This window comes from Corythoichthys intestinalis, chromosome 14 (assembly GCF_030265065.1).
Source record: "Corythoichthys intestinalis isolate RoL2023-P3 chromosome 14, ASM3026506v1, whole genome shotgun sequence".
Taxonomy (NCBI): Eukaryota; Metazoa; Chordata; class Actinopteri; order Syngnathiformes; family Syngnathidae; genus Corythoichthys; species Corythoichthys intestinalis.
Genome location: NC_080408.1, coordinates 51,165,390 through 51,189,094, shown reverse-complemented (window position 1 = coordinate 51,189,094; position 23,705 = coordinate 51,165,390). Strand labels below are relative to the sequence as shown.

The window sequence follows — 23,705 nt, the reverse complement described above, 5'->3', positions numbered from 1 at the left end:
CACCTGAGGTTCCATTAGTTGTTGTTGAGGGGGTTTCTAAGTAAATAAAAGAGATACAATGTGATTAAATAAACTTAGTCATATTATTAAGGTATATAATTGACTTATGAATGAATGATGTGTCCTGAAACCATGAATATTTAGTTGAACATTATAGGTATACTGGGGTAAAGTACAGGTGTGATGTGTGGGAACTAAACTGGTGTTGTGGGATATCCGAAGTAATATGAAGATAAAATGATATTAAATTAATTTGAATTTATATAATTGACTTATGATTGAATGATATCTACCTGAAACCTTGAATATTTTAGGTGAATTCTATAGGTATACTGGGGTAAAATGTGTAGAGTACAGGTGTGAGTCGTTGGCGCTCACCTGAGGTTCCATTAGTTGTTGTTGGGGGAGTTCCTAAGTAAATAAAAGCGATACAATGTGATTAAATAACCTTAGTTATATTATTAAGGTATATAATTGACTTATGAATGAATGATGTGTCCTGAAACCATGAATATTTAGTTGAACATTATAGGTATACTGGGGTAAAGTACAGGTGTAATGTGTGGGAACTAAACTGGTGTAGTGGGATATCCGAAGTAATATGTAGATAAAATTATATTAATTTGAATTTATATAATTGGCTTATGATTGAACGATACCTACCTAAAACCTTGAATATTTTAGGTGAATTCTATAGATATACTGGGGTAAAATGTGTAGAGTACAGGTGTGAGTTGTGGGCGCTCACCTGAGGTTCCATTAGTTGTTGTTGAGGGGGTTTCTAAGTAAATAAAAGAGATACAATGTGATTAAATAAACTTAGTTATATTATTAAGGTATATAATTGACTTATGAATGAATGATGTGTCCTGAAACCATGAATATTTAGTTGAACATTATAGTTATATTAGGGTAAAGTACAGGTGTGATGTGTGGGAACTAAACTAGTGTAGTTGGATATCCGAAGTAATATGTAGATAAAATCATTTTATATTAATTTGAATTTATATAATTGACTTATGATTGAACAATATCTACCTAAAACATTGAATATTTTAGATGAATTCTATAGGTATACCGGGGTAAAATGTGTAGAGTACAGGTGTGAGTTGTGGGCGCTCACCTGAGGTTCCATTAGTTGTTGTTGGGAGAGTTCCTAAGTAAATGAAAGAGATACAATGTGATTAAATCAACTTAATTATATTATTAAGGTATATAATTGACTTATGAATGAACGATGTGTCCTGAAAGCATGAATATTTAGTTGAACATTATAGGTATACTGGGGTAAAGTACAGGTTTAATGTGTGGGAACTAAACTGGTGTAGTGGGATATTCGAAGTAATATGTAGATAAATTTATATTAATTTGAATTTATATAATTGGCTTATGACTGAACGATATCTACCTGAAACCTTGAATATTTTAGGTGAATTCTATAGGTATACTGGGGTAAAATGTGTATAGTACAGGTGTGAGTTGTGGGCACTCACCTGAGGTTCCAATAGTTGGTGTGGGGGAAGTTCCTAAGTATGTAAAAGAGATAAAATTTGATTAAATCAACTTGAATATCAAGTGTATAATTGACAAATGAATGAATGATATTTCCTGAAACTATGAATATCTTAGGTGAACATTATAGGCATACTGGGGTAAAGTACAGGTGTGATGTGTAGGAACTAAACTGGTGTTGTGGGATATCCGAAGTAATATGAAGATAAAATGATATTAAATTAATTTGAATTTATATAATTGACTTATGATTGAATGATATCTACCTGAAACCTTGAATATTTTAGGTGAATTCTATAGGTATACTGGGGTAAAATGTGTAGAGTACAGGTGTGAGTCGTTGGCGCTCACCTGAGGTTCCATTAGTTGTTGTTGGGGGAGTTCCTAAGTAAATAAAAGCGATACAATGTGATTAAATAACCTTAGTTATATTATTAAGGTATATAATTGACTTATGAATGAATGATGTGTCCTGAAACCATGAATATTTAGTTGAACATTATAGGTATACTGGGGTAAAGTACAGGTGTAATGTGTGGGAACTAAACTGGTGTAGTGGGATATCCGAAGTAATATGTAGATAAAATTATATGAATTTGAATTTATATAATTGGCTTATGATTGAACGATACCTACCTAAAACCTTGAATATTTTAGGTGAATTCTATAGATATACTGGGGTAAAATGTGTAGAGTACAGGTGTGAGTTGTGGGCGCTCACCTGAGGTTCCATTAGTTGTTGTTGAGGGGGTTTCTAAGTAAATAAAAGAGATACAATGTGATTAAATAAACTTAGTTATATTATTAAGGTATATAATTGACTTATGAATGAATGATGTGTCCTGAAACCATGAATATTTAGTTGAACATTATAGTTATATTAGGGTAAAGTACAGGTGTGATGTGTGGGAACTAAACTGGTGTTGTGGGATATCCGAAGTAATATGTAGATAAAATGATATTAAATTAATTTGAATTTATATAATTGACTTATGATTGAATGATATCTACCTGAAACCTTGAATATTTTAGGTGAATTCTATAGGTATACTGGGGTAAAATGTGTAGAGTACAGGTTTGAGTCGTTGGCGCTCACCTGAGGTTCCATTAGTTGTTGTTGGGGGAGTTCCTAAGTAAATAAAAGCGATACAATGTGATTAAATAACCTTAGTTATATTATTAAGGTATATAATTGACTTATGAATGAATGATGTGTCCTGAAACCATGAATATTTAGTTGAACATTATAGGTATACTGGGGTAAAGTACAGGTGTAATGTGTGGGAATTAAACTGGTGTAGTGGGATATCCGAAGTAATATGTAGATAAAATTATATTAATTTGAATTTATATAATTGGCTTATGATTGAACGATACCTACCTAAAACCTTGAATATTTTAGGTGAATTCTATAGATATACTGGGGTAAAATGTGTAGAGTACAGGTGTGAGTTGTGGGCGCTCACCTGAGGTTCCATTAGTTGTTGTTGAGGGGGTTTCTAAGTAAATAAAAGAGATACAATGTGATTAAATAAACTTAGTCATATTATTAAGGTATATAATTGACTTATGAATGAATGATGTGTCCTGAAACCATGAATATTTAGTTGAACATTATAGGTATACTGGGGTAAAGTACAGGTGTGATGTGTGGGAACTAAACTGGTGTTGTGGGATATCCGAAGTAATATGAAGATAAAATGATATTAAATTAATTTGAATTTATATAATTGACTTATGATTGAATGATATCTACCTGAAACCTTGAATATTTTAGGTGAATTCTATAGGTATACTGGGGTAAAATGTGTAGAGTACAGGTGTGAGTCGTTGGCGCTCACCTGAGGTTCCATTAGTTGTTGTTGGGGGAGTTCCTAAGTAAATAAAAGCGATACAATGTGATTAAATAACCTTAGTTATATTATTAAGGTATATAATTGACTTATGAATGAATGATGTGTCCTGAAACCATGAATATTTAGTTGAACATTATAGGTATACTGGGGTAAAGTACAGGTGTAATGTGTGGGAACTAAACTGGTGTAGTGGGATATCCGAAGTAATATGTAGATAAAATTATATTAATTTGAATTTATATAATTGGCTTATGATTGAACGATACCTACCTAAAACCTTGAATATTTTAGGTGAATTCTATAGATATACTGGGGTAAAATGTGTAGAGTACAGGTGTGAGTTGTGGGCGCTCACCTGAGGTTCCATTAGTTGTTGTTGAGGGGGTTTCTAAGTAAATAAAAGAGATACAATGTGATTAAATAAACTTAGTTATATTATTAAGGTATATAATTGACTTATGAATGAATGATGTGTCCTGAAACCATGAATATTTAGTTGAACATTATAGTTATATTAGGGTAAAGTACAGGTGTGATGTGTGGGAACTAAACTAGTGTAGTTGGATATCCGAAGTAATATGTAGATAAAATCATTTTATATTAATTTGAATTTATATAATTGACTTATGATTGAACAATATCTACCTAAAACATTGAATATTTTAGATGAATTCTATAGGTATACTGGGGTAAAATGTGTAGAGTACAGGTGTGAGTTGTGGGCACTCACCCGAGGTTCCACTAGTTGGTGTGGGGGAAATTCCTAAGTATATAAAAGAGATGCGATTAAATCAACTTGAATATATTAAAGTATATAATTGACGAATGAATGAATGGTGTTTCCTGAAAATATGAATATTTTAGGTGAACATTATAGGTATACTGGGGTAGAGTACAGGTGTGATGTGTGGGAACTAAACTGGTGGAGTGGGATATCTGAAGTAATATGTAGATAAAATTATATTAAATTAATTTGAATGTATATGATTGACTTATGATTGAACGATATCTACCTGAAACCTTGAATATTTTATTTGAATTCTATAGGTATACTGGGGTAAAATGTGTAAAGTAGGGGTCCCCAACCTTTTTGCACCACGGACTGGTGTTATTTGGGTCTTTTTTTCACGGACCAGTGTTCTGACAAATTTTGCAACCCATCAAAAATTGCAACGATGCGGTTCTGCGCATGCGCGCAACGTTATACATAGCCGCAAAATGTGCAAATGCAGCGATTCCAAAGTAAACACTACAAACTTTCTTGAAAGGAATATTAACTTACGTTTGCTCATGGAAGGACTTGTAGAAAAGGTCTCCTCAGATACATCCTGCCATGTAAGCTGCACACAACAACTGCACACAGCTCTCACCAATAACGACTTGGCCTTGTCGTTAAACATTAATTAAGAAGCCCGCTTCACAAAGATATGATGTTGGAAATTGTAGCAAGGTTTTCAATGCTCTTGTAGCGATGTCAGGATATTCCAGAATGACTTTAATCCTGAACCTCGGTAGAGTTGTTGTTTCAAATGTACGTTTAATAAGGTCGCAGTCATTTGCGATCTCTACAAGTTGATCTTCCTTTTGCACAGACATGCTCGAATCACTCAGTTTAATCACATACGGGTCACAAATCCACTCCTTCGCAGCTCGTGGGTCGTCGAGGTTGTAGCTCGTCAGGTGCCCTTTTCGCCGTAAAAATATCTCCAAAGACTTCTGTTTTCTAGTCATCTTCGCTCGTGTGGGGGCTAATTATTTCCAGGAACAAATGTGCAGCGCCCGCGGCCTAGCAATACGTTATTATCAAGGACAAACACGCATAGATATATTATAAACACAAACAAAATGTACTAATAGCTGTCCAATTAATGGATTTCTATGACGACATTGTAATCTATCCCGTAGCATTATATCTACAGTAGAGTAGACAGGGATATTGGTGTGTTAAGCAGGGGCATAGGGTTAATTCAGCCAGAATGCAGTCGTTATTAAATTATTATTTTTATGCGGCCCAGGAGTAAATGAGTCACGGACCGGTATCGGTCCGCGGCCCGGCAGATGGGGACCCCTGGTGTAAAGTACAGGTGTGAGTTGTGGGCGCTCACCCGGGGTTCCAGTAGTTGTTGTTGGGGGAGTTCCTAAGTAAATAAAAGCGATACAATGTGATTAAATCACCTTAGTTTTATTATTAAGGTATATAATTGACTTATGAATGAATGATGTGTCCTGAAACCATGAATATTTAGTTGAACATTATAGGTATACTGGGGTAAAGTACAGGTGTGATGTGTGGGAACTAAACTGGTGTAGTGGGATATCCGAAGTAATATGAAGATAAAATGATATTAATTTGAATTTATATAGTTGACTTATGATTGAACGATATCTACCTGAAAACTTGAATATTTTAGGTGAATTCTATAGGTATACTGGGGTAAAATGTGTAGAGCACAGGTGTGAGTTGTTGGCGCTAGCCTGAGGTTCCATTAGTTGTTGTTGGGGGAGTTCCTAAGTAAATAAAAGCGATACAATGTGATTAAATCAACTTAGTTATATCATTAAGCTATATTATTGACTTATGAATGAATGATGTGTCCTGAAACCATGAATATTTAGTTGAACATTATAGTTATACTAGGCTAAAGTACAGGTATGATGTGTGGAACTAAACTGGTGTAGTGGGATATCCGAAATAATATGTAGATAAAATGATATTAAATTAATTTGAATTTATATAATTGATTTATGATTGAACGATATCTACCTGAAAACTTGAATATTTTAGGTGAATTCTATAGGTACACTCGGGTAAAATGTGTAGAGTGCAGGTGTGAGTTGTTGGCGCTCACCTGAGGTTCCATTAGTTTTTGTTGTTGGGGGAGTTCCTAAGTAAATAAAAGCGATACAATGTGATTAAATCACCTTAGTTATATTATTAAGGTATATAATTGACTTATGACTGAACGATATCTACCTGAAAACTTGAATATTTTAGGTGAATTCTATAGGTATACTGGGGTAAAATGTGAAGAGTACAGGTGTGAGTTGTGGGCACTCACCTGAGGTTCCACTAGTTGGTGTGGGGGAAGTTCCTAAGTATATAAAAGAGATACAATTTGATTAAATCAACTTGAATTATATTAAAGTAAATAATTGACAAATGAATGAATGACGTTTCCTGAAACTATGAATATCTTAGGTGAACATTATAGGTATACTGGGGTAAAGTACAGGTGTGATGTGTGGGAACTAAACTGGTGTAGTGGGATATCCGAAGTAATATGTAGATAAAATGATATTAAATCAATTTAAATTTATATAATTGATTTATGATTGAACGATATCTACCTGAAAACTTGAATATTTTAGGAGAATTCTATAGGTATACTGGGGTAAAATGTGTAGAGTACAGGTGTGAGTTGTTGGCGCTCACCTGAGGTTCCATTAGTTGTTGTTGTTGGGGGAGTTCCTAAGTAAATAAAAGCGATACAATGTGATTAAATCACCTTAGTTTTATTATTAAGGTATATAATTGACTTATGAATGAATGATGTGTCCTGAAACCATGAATATTTAGTTGAACATTATAGGTATACTGGGGTAAAGTACAGGTGTAATGTGTGGGAACTAAACTGGTGTAGTGGGATGTCCGAAGTATTATGTAGATAAAATGATATTAATTTGAATTTATATAATTGACTTATGACTGAAAGATATCTACCTGAAACCTTGAATATTTTAGGTGAATTCTATCGGTATATTGGGGTAAAATGTGTAGAGTACAGGTGTGAGTTGTGGGCACTCACCTGAGGTTCCATTAGTTGTTGTTGGGGGAGTTCCTAAGTAAATAAAAGCGATTCAGTGTGATTAAATCAACTTAGTTATATCATTAAGCTATATTATTGACTTATGAATGAATGATGTGTCCTGAAACCATGAATATTTAGTTGAACATTATAGTTATACTAGGCTAAAGTACAGGTATGATGTGTGGGAACTAAACTGGTGTAGTGGGATATCCGAAGTAATATGTAGATAAAATGATATTAAATTAATTTGAATTTATATAATTGACTTATGACTGAATGATATCTACCTGAAACCTTGAATATTTTAGGTGAATTCTATAGGTATACTGGGGTAAAATGTGTAGAGTACAGGTGTGAGTTGTGGGCACTCACCTGAGGTTCCGCTAGTTGGTGTGGGGGAATTTCCTAAGTATATAAAAAAGATACAATTTGATTAAATCAACTTGAATTATATTAAAGTAAATAATTGACAAATGAATGAATGACGTTTCCTGAAACTATGAATATCTTAGGTGAACATTATAGGTATACTGGGGTAAAGTACAGGTGTGATGTGTGGGAACTAAACTGGTGTAGTGGAATATCCGAAGTAATATGTAGATAAAATGATATTAAATTAATTTGAATGTATATAATTGATTTATGATTGAACGATATCTACCTGAAAACTTGAATATTTTAGGAGAATTCTATATGTATACTGGGATAAAATGTGTAGAGTACAGGTGTGAGTTGTTGGCTCTCACCTGAGGTTCCATTAGTTGTTGTTGTTGGGGGAGTTCCTAAGTAAATAAAAGCGATACAATGTGATTAAATCACCTTAGTTATATTATTAAGGTATATAAGTGACTTATGAATGAATGAAGTTTCCTGAAACCATGAATATTTAGTTGAACATTATCGGTATACTGGGGTAAAGTACAGGTGTAATGTGTGGGAACTAAACTAGTGTAGTGGGATATCCGAAGTATTATTTCGATAAAATGATATTAATTTGAATTTATATAATTGACTTATGATTGAACGATATCTACCTGAAACCTTGAATATTTTAGGTGAAATCTATAAGTATACTTTGGCAAAATATGTAGAGTACAGGTGTATATTGTCGGCACTCACCTGATATTCCACTAGTGGGTGTGGAAGAAGTTTCTAAGTATATAAAAGAGATAAAATGCGATTAAATCAACTTGAATATATTAAAGTATATAACTGACGAATAATGAATGATGTTTCCTAAAAATATGAATATTTTAGGTGAACATTATAGGTATACTGGAGTAAAGTACAGGTGTGATGTGTGGGAACTAAACTGGTGTAGTGGGATATCCGAAGTAAAATGTAGATAAAATGATCTTAAATTAATTTGAATTTATATAATTGACTTATGATTGAACGATATCTACCTTAAACCTTGAATATTTTAGGTGAAATCTATAGGTATACTTTGGCAAAATATGTAGAGTACAGGTGTGAATTGTCGGCACTCACCTGATATTCCACTAGTGGGTGTGGAAGAAGTTTCTAAGTATATAAAAGAGATAAAATGCGATTAAATCAACTTGAATATATTAAAGTATATAACTGACGAATAATGAATGATGTTTCCTGAAAATATGAATATTTTAGGTGAACATTATAGGTATACTGGAGTAAAGTACAGGTGTGATGTGTGGGAACTAAACTGGTGTAGTGGGATATCCGAAGTAATATGTAGATAAAATGATATTAATTTGAATTTATATAATTGACTTACGATTGAACGATATCTACCTGAAACCTTGAATATTTTAGGTGAATTCTATAGGTATACTGGGGTAAAATGTGTAGAGTACAGGTGTGAGTTGTGGGCACTCACCTGAGGTTCCACTAGTTGGTGTGGGGGAAGTTCCTAAGTATATAAAAGAGATAAAATGCGATTACATCAACTTGAAGATATTAAAGTACATAATTGACGAATGAACGAATGATGTTTTCTGAAACTATGAATATCTTAGGTGAACATTATAGGTATACTGTGGTAAAGTACAGGTGTGATGTGTGGTAACTAAACTGGTGTAGTGGGATATCCTAAGTAATATGTAGATAAAATGATCTTAAATTAATTTGAATTTATATCGTTGACTTATGATTGAACGATATCTACCTGAAAACTTGAATATTTTAGGTGAATTCTATAGGTATACTTGGGCAAAATATGTAGAGTACAGGTGTGAGTTGTGGGCACTCACCTGATGTTCCACTAGTGGGTGTGGGTGAAGTTTCTAAGTATATAAAAGAGATAAAATGCGATTAAATCAACTTGAATATATTAAAGTATATAACTGACGAATAATGAATGATGTTTCCTGAAAATATGAATATTTTAGGTGAACATTATAGGTATACTGGAGTAAATTACAGGTGTGATGTGTGGGAACTAAACTGGTGTAGTGGGATATCCAAAGTAATATGTAGATAAAATGATATTAATTTGAATTTATATAACTGACTTATGATTGAACGATATCTACCTGAAACCTTGAATATTTTAGGTGAATTCTGTAGGTATACTGGGGTAAAATGTGTAGAGTACTGTTGTGAGTTGTGGGCACTCACCTGAGGTTCCACTAGTTGGTGTGGGGGAAGTTCCTAAGTATATAAAAGAGATAAAATGCGATTACATCAACTTGAAGATATTAAAGTATATAATTGACGAATGAAAGAATGATGTTTTCTGAAACTATGAATATCTTAGGTGAACATTATAGGTATACTGTGGTAAAGTACAGGTATGATGTGTGGGAACTAAACTGGTGTAGTGGGATATCCGAAGTAATATGTAGATAAAATGATCTTAAATTAATTTGAATTTATATAATTGACTTATGATTGAACGATATCTACCTTAAACCTTGAATATTTTAGGTGAAATCTATAGGTATACTGGGCAAAATATGTAGAGTACAGGTGTGAATTGTCGGCACTCACCTGATGTTCCACTAGTGGGTGTGGAAGAAGTTTCTAAGTATATAAAAGAGATAAAATGCGATTAAATCAACTTGAATTTATTAAAGTATATAACTGACGAATAATGAATGATGTTTCCTGAAAATATGAATATTTTAGGTGAACATTATAGGTATACTGGAGTAAAGTACAGGTGTGATGTGTGGGAACTAAACTGGTGTAGTGGGATATCCGAAGTAATATGTAGATAAAATGATATTAATTTGAATTTATATAATTGACTTACGATTGAACGATATCTACCTGAAACCTTGAATATTTTAGGTGAATTCTATAGGTATACTGGGGTAAAATGTGTAGAGTACAGGTGTGAGTTGTGGGCACTCACCTGAGGTTCCACTAGTTGGTGTGGGGGAAGTTCCTAAGTATATAAAAGAGATAAAATGCGATTACATCAACTTGAAGATATTAAAGTACATAATTGACGAATGAATGAATGATGTTTTCTGAAACTATGAATATCTTAGGTGAACATTATAGGTATACTGTGGTAAAGTACAGGTGTGATGTGTGGTAACTAAACTGGTGTAGTGGGATATCCTAAGTAATATGTAGATAAAATGATCTTAAATTAATTTGAATTTATATCGTTGACTTATGATTGAACGATATCTACCTGAAAACTTGAATATTTTAGGTGAATTCTATAGGTATACTGGGGCAAAATATGTAGAGTACAGGTGTGAGTTGTGGGCACTCACCTGATGTTCCACTAGTGGGTGTGGGGGAAGTTTCTAAGTATATAAAAGAGATAAAATGCGATTAAATCAACTTGAATATATTAAAGTATATAACTGACGAATAATGAATGATGTTTCCTGAAAATATGAATATTTTAGGTAAACCTTGAATACTGTAGGTGAATTCTAGGGTCGGGTCGGGCCGCTGTGCCGGACTAATAAATTATATATTAAGAAGAAAAAAAAAAAAAATAGAGAGCAGGCTTTCTGTATTGCGCTTTTGCTTAAGCACGCACGCAAATGAACGCCGTGGTGCCGCCCGCTTTTTCTTCTTGTCCTCCCGCTGTAGCACTTGCGCACGGCCGAGGCACCGCCTTCTTTTTCATTTTCTCCTGTTCTGGCGCCTTGCGCGTGTACACAACTCCGCAACTCCTCATCCTCGTGGTACTTCTTTTTCAGTATGGAGCAGCAAGAAGTTAAAAACAAAATGAAGACGGGGGAATGGAAGAGGCAAGAATGCACTGGTAGGAGTGAGGTGTGGAAAGAATTTCAATTGATCGTGGAAGATGCAACAAAAAACTGTGTCGGCTTTGTTGAATGCAACAAATATATACCCAAAACTTTCCAAGTTGGCAAGAAAAAGTGTTGTTCATCCCTGCAAGCAGCAGCAGCAGCAGCAGCTGCGAGAGAGTTTTTAGCACTGCAGCCGCACAATAGATCAGCGGAGAACGTCACTGAAACCTGCTGGTGGACGCAATCTTATTCTATATTCTATTATTTTTAGTCCGAGCCGGTCTCGTTATTTCCCTTATTTCACAGGAATAAAGAGCAGGACATGAGGCCGCAAGTTGCAGACTGCAGTCAAGGCCAGCCTGCAGTTTAAAAGCTTTTATTTCGGGGTGGCGTGGCTCAGTGGTAGCGTAGTTGTCACCCGAACCAGAGGTTGTGGGTTCGATTCTCTGCCCTGATGAACTTGTCTAAGTGTCCTTGAGCAAGATACTGAACCCCACGTTGCTCCTGGTGCTGCGTCACCAGTAGGTAGATGGCGAGATAGTATAAAGCGCTTTGAGCGCCTTGAAAGGTGGAAAAGCGCTATATAACAACATTTTATTTCAGTTGTATTTTTTTTTACTAATTTATTTTTGGTATCGTTGTCATTACAATAAAGAATGTTATTTCAAAGCATGCAATTGTATTTTATTTATTTATTTTTTTTGCTGCTGCTGTTCCCTCTCCTTGTCAGAGAGGCGCGTCCATGTGAGAACAATATCCCACACACTTAGAAATATATTTAACAAACTTTCCCAGTGTTATTTCGTTGTGTAAATGCTTTGATAATTCTCATAAAAATATGTTGACTATTTAGATATTGAGTAAACTTTAAAAAGCATTTTTTTTCTGACAACTGTGAATTCGTTACGAAAGACACTTATTTATGCACACAAAGGCAACACAAATGTGATCCTTTTGAATCTTCTCCTCTGTGTGTCTGCAAAACCGCATTTTCTTTTTTATATTAAACTTTCCCAGCGTTATTTCGTTGTGTAAATGTTTTTATAATGATATAAAAATATGTAGACTATTTAAACATTAAGAAAACTTGCGTTTTTTTCTGCCAACTCGAAGAAATCAAAATAAATTGCTGCGTTTTTTTTTTTCCGCGTCACTCCAACAAATTTTGTTTTTTAAATCGGATTTTTTTGGGCTCGGGCCTGCGAATCTAGTTATTTGATTGGGTTCGTGCCGGGTCGGGCCTCAATACCAGCGGGCCGTGTCGGGTCGGGCTGGATTTTTTAGGCCCGAACTAGGCTCTACTGGCGCCTAAGTAAATCAGTACCACTGACAGCCATGTACGTCCATGCCATTGACTATCATGAATGTCGCTACTACTGATGCCAATGTACTTGGATTCCATTGAGGCATATGTAAGTTGATGCCATTGATGGCTATATACGTCCATGCCATTGACAGCCATGCAAGTCCAAATTTCTCATTCATTTTCAATAGTGGTTTTGATTTTTGACCATACATTTACCATTTTAGCCCATTGACATTGAACTGGCGCCTGAGTAAGTCGATGCCATTGACAGCCATGTACGTCCATGCCATTGACTGTCATGTATGTTGCTACTATTGATGCCAATGTACTTGGATTCCATTAAGGCATATATAAGTTGATGCCATTGACGGCCATATTCGTCCATGCCATTGACAGCCATGGACGTCCTTGCCATTGACTGCCATGTATGTTGCTACTATTGATGCCTATGTACTTGGACTCCATTGAGGCATATATAAATTGATGTTATTGACGGCCACATATGTCCATGCCATTGACGGCCATGGACGTCCATGCCATTGACTGCCATGTATGTCGCTACTATTTATGCCAATGTACTTGGATTCCATTGAGGCATATATAAATTGATGTGATTGATGGTCACATATGTCCATGCCATTGACGGCCATGTATGTTGATTCTATGGATGCCAATGTACTCTGATTTCATTGACACATATGTAAGTCAATGCCATTGTCGGCCATTTACGTCAAAATATTAACAGGAACTGACCTGTTATCGACAGGAAGTGACCTAATAGATCTGTATTTATCACAGCTCCATCGTAATTTCTGGAGAAAATGCAGTTTCTAGTTGGAAATATAACATTATAATAATTTTAATCAAAACTGAATTAGGTACATACAGTGGGGAGAACAAGTATTTGATACACTGCCGATTTTGCTGGTTTTCCTACTTGCAAGCCATGTAGAGGTCTGTAATTTGTATCATAAATTCTCTTCAACTGTGAGGGATGGAATCTAAGACAAAAATCCAGAAAATCACATTGTATTATTTTTAAATGATAAATTTGTATTTAACTGCATGAAATAAGTTTTTGATACATTACCAACTAGTAAATATTTCGGCTCTTAGTTCTTTTTTAAGAACCCCTCCTGTTCTCCACTCATTACCGGAAGTAGCTGCACCTGTTTGAACTTGTTACCTGTATAAAACACACCTGTTCACATGCTCAAACAAACAAACTCCAACCTCTCCACAATGGCCAAGACCAAAGAGCTGTGTAAGGACATCAGGGATAAAATAATAGACCTGCACAAGGCCGGGATGGGCTAAAGGAAAATAAGCAAGCAGCTTGGTGAGAAGGTAACAACTGTTGGAGCGATTATTAGAAAATGGAAGAAGTTCAAGTTGACGGTCAATCTGCCTCGTTCTGGGGCTCCATGCAAGATCTCACCTCGAGGGGCATCACTGATCATGAGGAAGGTGAGGGATCAGCCCAGAACTACACGGCACGACCTGGTCAATGACCTAAAGAGAGCTGGAACCACAGTCTCGAAGAAAACTATCGGAAACACATTACGCCGTCATGGATTAAAATCCTACAGGGCACGCAAGGTCCCGCTGCTGAAGATAGTGCATGTCCAGACACGTCTGAAGTTTGCCACTGACCATCTGAAAGTTCCAGAGGAGCAATGGGAGAAGGCCATATGGTCGGATGAGACCATAATTGAACTTTTTGGTCTATACTCGGCTCGTCGTGTTTGGAGGGAAAAAAAGGATGAGTACAACCCAAGAACACCATCCCAACCGTGAAACATGGAGGAGGAAACATCATTTTTTGGTTCTCTGCCAAGAGTACAGGACGACTGCACCGTATTGAGGGGGAGAATGGATGGGGTTATGTATCGCCAGATCTTGGCTGACAACCTCCTTCCTTCAGTGAGAGCCCTGAAGATGGGTCGTGGCTGGGTCTTCCAGCATGACAACGACCCAAAGCACACAGCCAAGGCAACTAAAGAGTGGCTCTGTAAGAAGCATCTTAAGGTCCTGGAGAGGCCTAGCCAGTCACCAGATCTGAACCCGATAGAAAATCTATGGAGGGAGCTGAAAGTCCGTGTTGCCCGGCAGCAGCCCCGAAACCTGAAGGCTTTGGAGAAGATCTGCATGGAGGAGTGGGCCAAAATCCCTGCTGCAGTGTGTGCAAACCTTGTCAAGGACTACAGGAAACGTTTGGTATCTGTAATACCAAACAAAGGTTTCTGTACCAAATATTAAGTTTGTTTTTTGTGATGTATCAAATACTTATTTCATGCAATTAAATGCAAATTTATTTTTTAAAAATCATACAACATGATTTTCTGTTTTTTTTGTATTAGATTCCGTCCCTCACAGTTGAAGAGAACTTATGATACAAATTATAAACCTCGAAATGCTTTGCAAGTGGGAAAACTAGCAAAATCGGCAGTGTATCAAATACTTGCTCTCCCCACTGTATCTGAGTGATTATAAGCACATGGAAAAACAAAAATTATCAGCAATGCATTTTTTTAACCTGTCCTGTTTAGCTGATTTGACACAATGGGAATCTGAGTGTCCTTATGGTCTGAATGCATCAATGTATTTTAATACAAAAAAAAAAAAAGAAGGATGAAGATGGACTATGTCCAGGGTCTCCAAACCGATCCTCAAGGGCTGCTCTGGGTCCTGATTTTTGTTCATACCGATCGAGCACAGACAGTTTAAACAATGAGGTTTCTGCTAAAACAAGCAGCACCTGACTACAATCAACCAGGCATGAAAATGGGTCAGGGGTTAAAAAGGTGAGAAGGGTGTGGAGGAAATATGTTCCGGCGTTCTGCCAAAATGTCCTCCGTCGGCGAAACATGAGGCGAATTTGACAATTTTAATTTTTCACATAAGGCTTAATATTCAAATTAGCAGGGGTTTAATTAGTTGAAGGAGTTGATTTCAACCACCATTGACTCGCGCTCTCACTCCGAAGCCCTGAAACTATCAAATAACTGGCAAACTGCACAGAATTTGTTCAAATCAACTCCAGCGACTAATTGAACCCTGGCTAACTCAAAGATTAAGCCTAATGTAAAAAATTCTGAACTTCCCCTTTAAAGTATAGACCATTGAATATGACCATTAAAATGTTGTCTATAAAAGTTTTAGAGCAATAAAACAACAAAAATGAATGAAATGAATAAGAATCCTTCAAAGTATTTCATAATGGGTCCAAATTATTTTTCGAACAGATCCTGTGACTATATCACCTGAGAGACAGCCGTTTGCTTTGCTTAGCCAAAACTACAGCTGAGGAGGCAAGATGGATATTTAGAATTTCTTTAAACCTAAGCTTTCAAAACCCTCAACAACAACTGAGCTTGAACAGAGGATTGAGCACGAGCAGTATCAAAAAGTCCTGGCTGTCTTGTTACCTGTTGTGCTGTAATTCCAGGTGGTGCTTGAATTGGATGCTTTAGCGGTCAACAGTCTTTTAGAGCCAGCGCAAGGAGATATTTTTGTCATCTTTACTGGACAAAAATGTGAAGTAATGGCTGTGTTTCCAGTGTGCAAATGCAGCCGTTTGTAGTATATCTCCTGCCTATTTAATTGCATCCTGGCGAGATAGCAAGGCTATGTTGTTTTGACCGCAAATTCCCAGCGCTCACGGCTCACGCATCATGGTAAAACACGTCACCTGTTTTTTTTCCATCCCCGATTAGAAAATGTGACACGTGATGTCACTCCCATGACTACAGTATTCTTCATCATACATACATTATGGGGCAATAACAAAATAGTAACGCACAGGCATCAAGGAAAGTAACTTTAATCAGATTACGGATTTAGAAAAATGAACGCGTTAGATTGCTCTTTACTGAAATAAAGTAATCAGATTACTGTTACGCATTACTCACATAACGCGTTACTGACAACACTGCTTTTATATTACCATTAAATACACAAGCTTGACGCTAACTTAACGGGAGCTATTTTTTTCACCAGAGATTTGGCTAGCTCTGGCAGTGTTCAATGCAAGCTGGAACGAACGGCAGTAACTTGTCATAACGCAAAATATGAAAACGATTGAAACCATTACTCACCAAATTCAATATGCTGGCAAATGCATTCATCTAAAAAAAAATTGGGAGTGAGACCTCTCCTCTTCCAGCGAACGTGAATTTGTGCTTAGAACAAGATCATCTGTTGCAATTAACGATCTTTGACGCTCTTTTCTCCCCCCTGCATTCAAACTTGTTTCTCTCTCAGCGGCTGTGATTAACCTCAATGAAGTTGCTCTCCTTGCTAAGCCTTGCCTATCATTCTGCTTTGTAAGTTTTTAGTAACTTTGTGTATTGAATTTGAAAGGAAAATGTGTGGGGGTTTTTTTGGCGAACTTTTTCATGAAGCTAAACTGTTGAAGCTACTCACACTTGGAAAAATACGATTGTACAACGTTTTAAATGTATTCATTTGGTATATTTCAGTTGCCACGATGTCAATAAATTGCAGAAAAGTACGCCTTGCGTTTGGAGTGCTTGTTTTTGGGTTTGCTGGAATAGCGTCACTGGCACACGCAGTATCAAACAGGGGAAAGGGTAAGCGCTGCCGCGCCAAGCCACTTCTGGTTGCATTTTTGACACATGAAAAATAACGATTACGTACTACTGTATGACGGAAAATTTTTAGTGGTTTTGTAACCGCGACATTTTAATAGCATGGTAAACCGTGAAGGTAACCGGCACATGCCTACACCCGACCCCCCCCTTTTAAAAATTTATCCTCGGATCTACACGGTTCACGTAGGTCATCCTTTTTTACTTCAAAACGGCGAATTTCGCCGAAAGGTGAGAGATTTTCATGCCTGATCAACTGATTACATTCCTGTTTTGTTTGAAAGAAATCCAGCACCCAGTGCGCTCTATGTGGAATAGTTTGGGCACCCCTGGACTGTATCATATATGTTACAAATATATGTAAAGTCTTACTATCACTTTAGGAGAGTCACTACATGGCGGTAAGGCAAGGCTATTTTGGTCGCTATGCTGCAGAGTTGGTGTGTAAAATGTGGAGATGACAAAAACAGCATATGGATAACCAAGGTTGAATTAACCCTTTAAGGTCTGGGCCTATTTTGTCTGATTTTGCATGCCTTTGAAGTTGCCTTTATATTTCAAAGAAAGAATTGTTTACGATGGCCTGGTTTGGTCCCTTTTTTTGTGACACCTTGAACTTCATGTCCAAACTGTTGTTTCCTTCACTGACCAATTATAAATCATCATTTTGGGCCCAAAAAGACCAAAAATTCCAAAATCGTTTTGTCAAAATTTTTAATATTGATGTCCAATTGACAACCAAACATGCGTAACGAACCGTTTTGAAACTTTATAATATTTATTCAACATGTTAGGATGAACATTCAACCAAAAAAATTTAGAATAAATAGTCTTATATTTGACAATTCAACATAAACAACAGGTATAGCCATAGGCGTTTTTTACTTTTATACATGCTCTAGTCAAAACAGGTTATATACAGCAGACCAAACAGTGAAGAACAGTGAAAAATATATACCATCTAACACAAAAAGTGTTTAGAGGCCATCTCTTTATGAGTTTAGGTATTGCGGCCCATCACCTGATGAAAACTATGTACACACAATCAAGCTTCTTGAACACACATTTATATACACAAATTGAGAAGACTGATTGTGGGGGGGGGGGGGGGGGGGGGGTTAGGGGATAGCATTGGAAAAAAAAGTATTTTCAAAAATATTTACAATAAACAAGTTAAATTTTTTTCAGGCATGCCACTCCGAAAAGCTGTTTCGTCCTGGAATTCCTTGCCTTCCAATAATCTTGCACAGTTGGAAGTGAAACCAAAGACATGTACAAGAGGAGTCCAATAAATTTTTCAAGCTCCTCCGCTGTAGTGTCTGTCCAGACAAACTTTTTCTCAATCTCTTTTCGGACTCTGCCATACTGGTTTGTGTGTTTGCACATATTCATCATTGTCGATGAGGTGAAGAACAGGTCAAAAAGTTCTTTTGGGGTGTATGCATTGTCACGATTCACCTGAGGTCCTGGTGGTCTCCGGGGTGTGAACCGGCTGCACTGTGGGGCAGTGTCTGTGTCTTGCTCTGTGCTCCATGGCACAGGTGCAGGCTGAGCCAGTGGTGATCGGCTTCTGCCGCGCTGACTTCTCCAGCCTCTCCTCCGCTGACATCTCATCGCTCTTCCATGATGACCCCTTCTCCCTCGTCCTCTTTCCATTCGGGCAGTGAATGTAGATTTTTCATTGTCACTATAAATGTACATGAAAAAAAAGTCAGTATTTATGAAAATAATAAAGTATAAAATAAAAATATATACAGCAAAAAATAATAATGGAAATCTATATGTATGACAATAGAAAGAATACCATAGCAATACCATAGCTGATGAATATGTGCTACATCCCTAATCTTCATATAGAAAGAACAACACAAATTATAAATTCCTGCCTGGGATACACACAGTGCACGTACGACTTTGATCTGATATGCACATTTTATTATTATATACACAAACACACACTTATATTGCATCAAAATTAACTTTGTCTTGCAATATCAAAAGAAACTTTCAAAAGAAACTTTTTCAGCATTAAAAAAAAAAAGTGAGTTGGCTTACCTCTGCTCGTCGATGGCGTCACCCACGTGTTCAATCCGTCACTATCTTCACTCGAGGACTCTTCCGAAGAAGACGATGATGACGAATTTAGACCATCCTCTTCCTCAAGTTGATCAAAAAGCACAATTGCTTGCGCTAAATTTAGTTTTCCGTTCATTCTCAAAGTCACACAAAGTCGCTGCTTGATCTAAACGGCCGTCGCGTCGTTCGCCACCTCGCTGCTTCAGAACACTCCTCCCTCTCGTTCGGTGGAACCTCGCACGGCAGTTTTATTTATTTATTTTTTTAAAAACCCATTTTGTGCTTCCACTGTGACTTCGAAAGGGTTCGTTTGATTTGTGTTTTTTTCATGGAGCTTCCGTTTTGAAAAAGGACAAGAAATGATCGAAATATAGACATAAACAAATTATCCATGCAGCGTTTTAATGTTTTTTTGAGAGGACAATAAAACTATCAAACCTAAATGACAATATCTCACGTTTTAGTTGGTCGATTGACTTCAAATAATAACGAGAGTAAACCGCAACTTCCGCACTTTAAAACGAGACCAACCAACGGCATGTGGGTGACTTAATTAAAACGTGAGGGCGCTTCAAAGACGACGTGCGCTGAGGACGCGCCGGCGCGTCCTTCGACTCTCAAGGGTTAAGTGTTGCTGTTAAAGGGAAGTCACCAACATGGACATTATACAATTTATTACATGGTGTCAGAAGTGCTTGACAGACGGGACAATGGCCAAATTTTAATCTGCCGGTCAGTTGTGCCTTTGATTGCTTAGATTTTTCTCCACTACCGTCTTGCAATGAAACTGAATAAAGAAGATAGCGAAGTTCAACTCAGTTGCTCGATATACACCATGGGCCTAAGGGGCCCGAAATGTTTTCAAATCATTCACGTTATCCGAGATTGATGACAATAACTTGACGTTGTGTTAAGAAAATACGACGTGAAGTGTGGGACAACCGAACAGGACGATCGGAAAGACGTCCGGAATGCCAGGAGTGGAATGACTGAGCAAGATGAACGGGTGTACGACCAGGATGAGGAGCGTGTTGCGCAGCACTGCCCAGTTGTGGCCGGAGAGGCAGGTGACGAGAGCAGTGGTATGTGTTGCCCAGCCATGGGGACAACGAACTGAGCTGACCAGTCATTGCAGGAGCGAAGGAAAAACTAAAACCGAAGATTCATCGACATTCACATGTGCTGTCAGAGGAGCGACACCAAAGAATTCCGGATGCGCTGGAGCGATGGTATCAGCGGTGGCGTCCAGAGACGCTGACACAGAAGCGACGTCATCAGCATCATCAAGTGAAGCAAGAGCAGACGCAGGGTCGCTAAGAATACCAGGAACGGACGTTGCGGCGCAGTCGAGAAGGCCAGGAACGGGCTCAGCGGTGTCGTTGGGAAGGCCAGGAACAGACGCGGCAGTGTTGTTGGGAAGGCCAGGAATAAACGCAGTGTCATTGAGAAGCACTAGAGCTGAAGTGAGCAGGAGTCGCGCTGGAGGCAAGACGGGGATAATGGCGTTGTGAAGCGCCAGAGCAGGAGCGAGCTGTGGGGCGCTGGCACCGAGACGGGAGCATGACTGCGTGGAAACAGGGCGGAAGTGTGCTGTCGTCGTCGCCGGGAACCTTGGGCAGTTGGGCCATCGTAACAGGCACCTTGGGCGTACGACAAGTCAAGGATCCTGAGAAGGTGCGTCTTGTGCCCCTTATACTTGTTCCCCTACGGCTAGAAGACAATGTTGTACTGAGCCTTGACCGCTGTGGGATACCTGAGCACAGACAACACGTGGTAGAAGCATGTGGTATCAACGGAAATACCGCAGAGGGAGAACCGCGCCTCTGTGCACGCTATCCACGGGAACGCAGCATGCTAGCAAAACCTCAACAGCTCTAGAAAGCCAGCGTCCGCCATTTTGTACAATGTTCGTAATAGACTTCAGAGACTTGGGGGAGGCAGACATCGGGCAATGTTCCCACTAATTTTTTATGTGTCTAAGCAGACACACAAGCTCCCTAAGCACACTGCGTCCACTGTGAGCAACATTAGATGTGTAAACTGTGGCCCTACACCAGTTTCACGTCTGTTTAAAACCTGCAATCTACATGCACCAAGTGCAAAAAGGTGGGTCACTGGGAAAAAGGTCATATGAAAGCATTGAGAGAAATGACAGAGGCTGTTTCACAAAAGTCATACTTCTTAGGTTTTCTCACAAACACCAACAGGTGGATTGCACAAGTTCAGCTGGGAGTGACATAGCAGAGGAGACATTCAAACAACAACACAAAGACAAGCAGTGCTCTTGTATGTCTACCGCAACTAAACAGAAATCAACCTACTATGGAGATACCTCAGAACAGCATGGCCAGCACCTGACAAAAGTCCTAGAGAGGATCAAGACAGCGGGCTTGAAGTTAAACAATAACAAATATGTGTTCAAGCAGAACCAGCTTCACTTTCTTGGCCAAGCGATTGACAAGACAGGTGTAAAACCTGATCCTGAAAAAGTCAAAGCCATTACACTTTTATTGTCGCCACAGAATGTACCTGAGCTGAGACAAGTCCCTGGCATGCTCACATATATGGGAAAATACATCCCCAATTTGTTAAAAGTGGACAACCACTCTATGAACTCTTGAGATCAAAACTGACGTGGACATTTGATCATGCACAGTAGAAGGTGTTCCAACACATAAAAGACACCCTGTCCACTTCTCCAGTTTTTGAAATTCTATGACCTGAACAGGCCTACAGCTGTGTCGGCTGACGCCAGCAGCTTTGGAATTGCTGGAGTGCTGTTGCAGCTACACGACAAGGAAGGTAAACGTGTTGCCTACTGCTCATGTCGTTTGTCAGAGGTCGAAACCAGGTATGCACAGATTGAAAAAGTGCCTGGTAGGCGTCTGGGCATGTTAAATATACCGTGTTGGTCTAATTCAGACATGTCCAAAGTCCGGCCCGGGGGCCAAATGCGGCCCTTGGACAAATTGCATCCGGCCCCCAGCCTCTGTCCTAAAATCAATAACGTCTGGCCCACACACAGACTTAATAAATTGGTCAGCAGTACTGATGCCAGCATATGAAGTAGGTTACACACCAAATGCTGCTCCTCATTTACCCACTAAAAGGCAGCAGCACTCTAGGCAACAGTACCCTGTGTGACCCTTTATTCCCAATTTTCTAAAATGGCGACAATCAACTGCGACGGCCGACGCTTCAAGGATAAGTGGAAATTGGACTATTTCTTCTCTAAAATACGCAACAACTGTGTCTGCCTCATTTGCAAAGAGACAGTCGCTGCTTTTAATAGTTCAATGTGAGGCGATATTACCAAACAAGACACACGTGCGACAAGATTACAGGTAAATACGTAGCGATAAATTGAAGCAACTTGAAGCTTGTTTAATTTCACAGCAGCAGTATTTCGCAAGAGTCCGAGATTCGAAAGGGTATGCCACAAAGGCTAGTTGCGAGATTGTTGAAATTATTAATTTAAAGAAATAGTAAAGCAAATGTGACACACAGAATGGCTTGCTAAAATTTGCTTAAATATATTGTTCTACATAAAGGACGTCAGCCAAGGTCGGCCCCCCACATTTTTACCACACAAAATCTGGCCCCCTTTGCAAAAAGTTTGAACACCCCTGGTCTAATTACTCACTGATCATATACCCTTGGTGGTTCTCATAAACAAAAAGGACCAAGATAATGTCCCAATACAGTGCCAGAGATTTTTGATGAGACTAATGAGATACAAGCCAACAGCTGAGTATGCATCTGGCAAGACCTTGACTGTAGCAGACACCTTGTCACGTAACCCACTACAGAGTGTGACAGAAGTGGTGAAAAGTCATGATGATTTTGAATGTTATATTGCAGCTGTTGTTAATAATTTGCCTGCTACGCCACTAAGAATAGATGTCATAAGAGAGACCAATGCTGTTGACAGCAAGCAGCAGGTGCTGCTGAAGTACATCAAGTCAGGATGGCCTGACTATGTTGCTGATATTCCAGTAGCTGTCAGAGACTAGTTCCCGATCAGAAGTGAATTGTCGGAATACAGTGGAGCTGTCACAAGAGGATGCTGGAAGGTGATTCCAAACTTGTTGAGAGCTGGTGTCCTGGACCGGATCCATGATGGACATTAAGGCCTGACAAAATGCAGGGAGCGGGCTAACTAATCAGCGTGGTGGCCCTGCATGTCAACTGAAATCAAGAACAAAATCCTGAGCTGTCAAGTTTGTCGCAAGTTGAGAGACACACAGTGCAAAGAACCTCTCATGCCAACCCCGCAACCTGACCGACCCTGGAAGAGGATTGCTGTTGACCTGTGTGATCATGTGTTTGCAAGA

At 38.2% G+C, this 23,705-nt stretch overlaps 1 protein-coding gene across 1 annotated transcript in view; it reads right to left on the bottom strand.

The window, feature by feature from the left end:
* Positions 1-6,370: 6,370 nt before the first annotated feature.
* The window catches only part of LOC130929421 (bile salt-activated lipase-like), a 50,893-nt gene continuing 33,558 nt past the window's right edge, over positions 6,371-23,705 (bottom strand). The window contains exons 4-12 of the mRNA XM_057856527.1: positions 10,888-10,920; positions 10,515-10,547; positions 10,148-10,180; positions 9,776-9,808; positions 9,409-9,441; positions 9,036-9,068; positions 8,669-8,701; positions 6,428-6,460; positions 6,371-6,381 (exon numbers count right to left, since the gene is read on the bottom strand). Of these exons, the coding sequence (XP_057712510.1) occupies positions 6,371-6,381; positions 6,428-6,460; positions 8,669-8,701; positions 9,036-9,068; positions 9,409-9,441; positions 9,776-9,808; positions 10,148-10,180; positions 10,515-10,547; positions 10,888-10,920 (275 nt within the window). The remainder of the gene's footprint in view (positions 6,382-6,427; positions 6,461-8,668; positions 8,702-9,035; positions 9,069-9,408; positions 9,442-9,775; positions 9,809-10,147; positions 10,181-10,514; positions 10,548-10,887; positions 10,921-23,705) is intronic.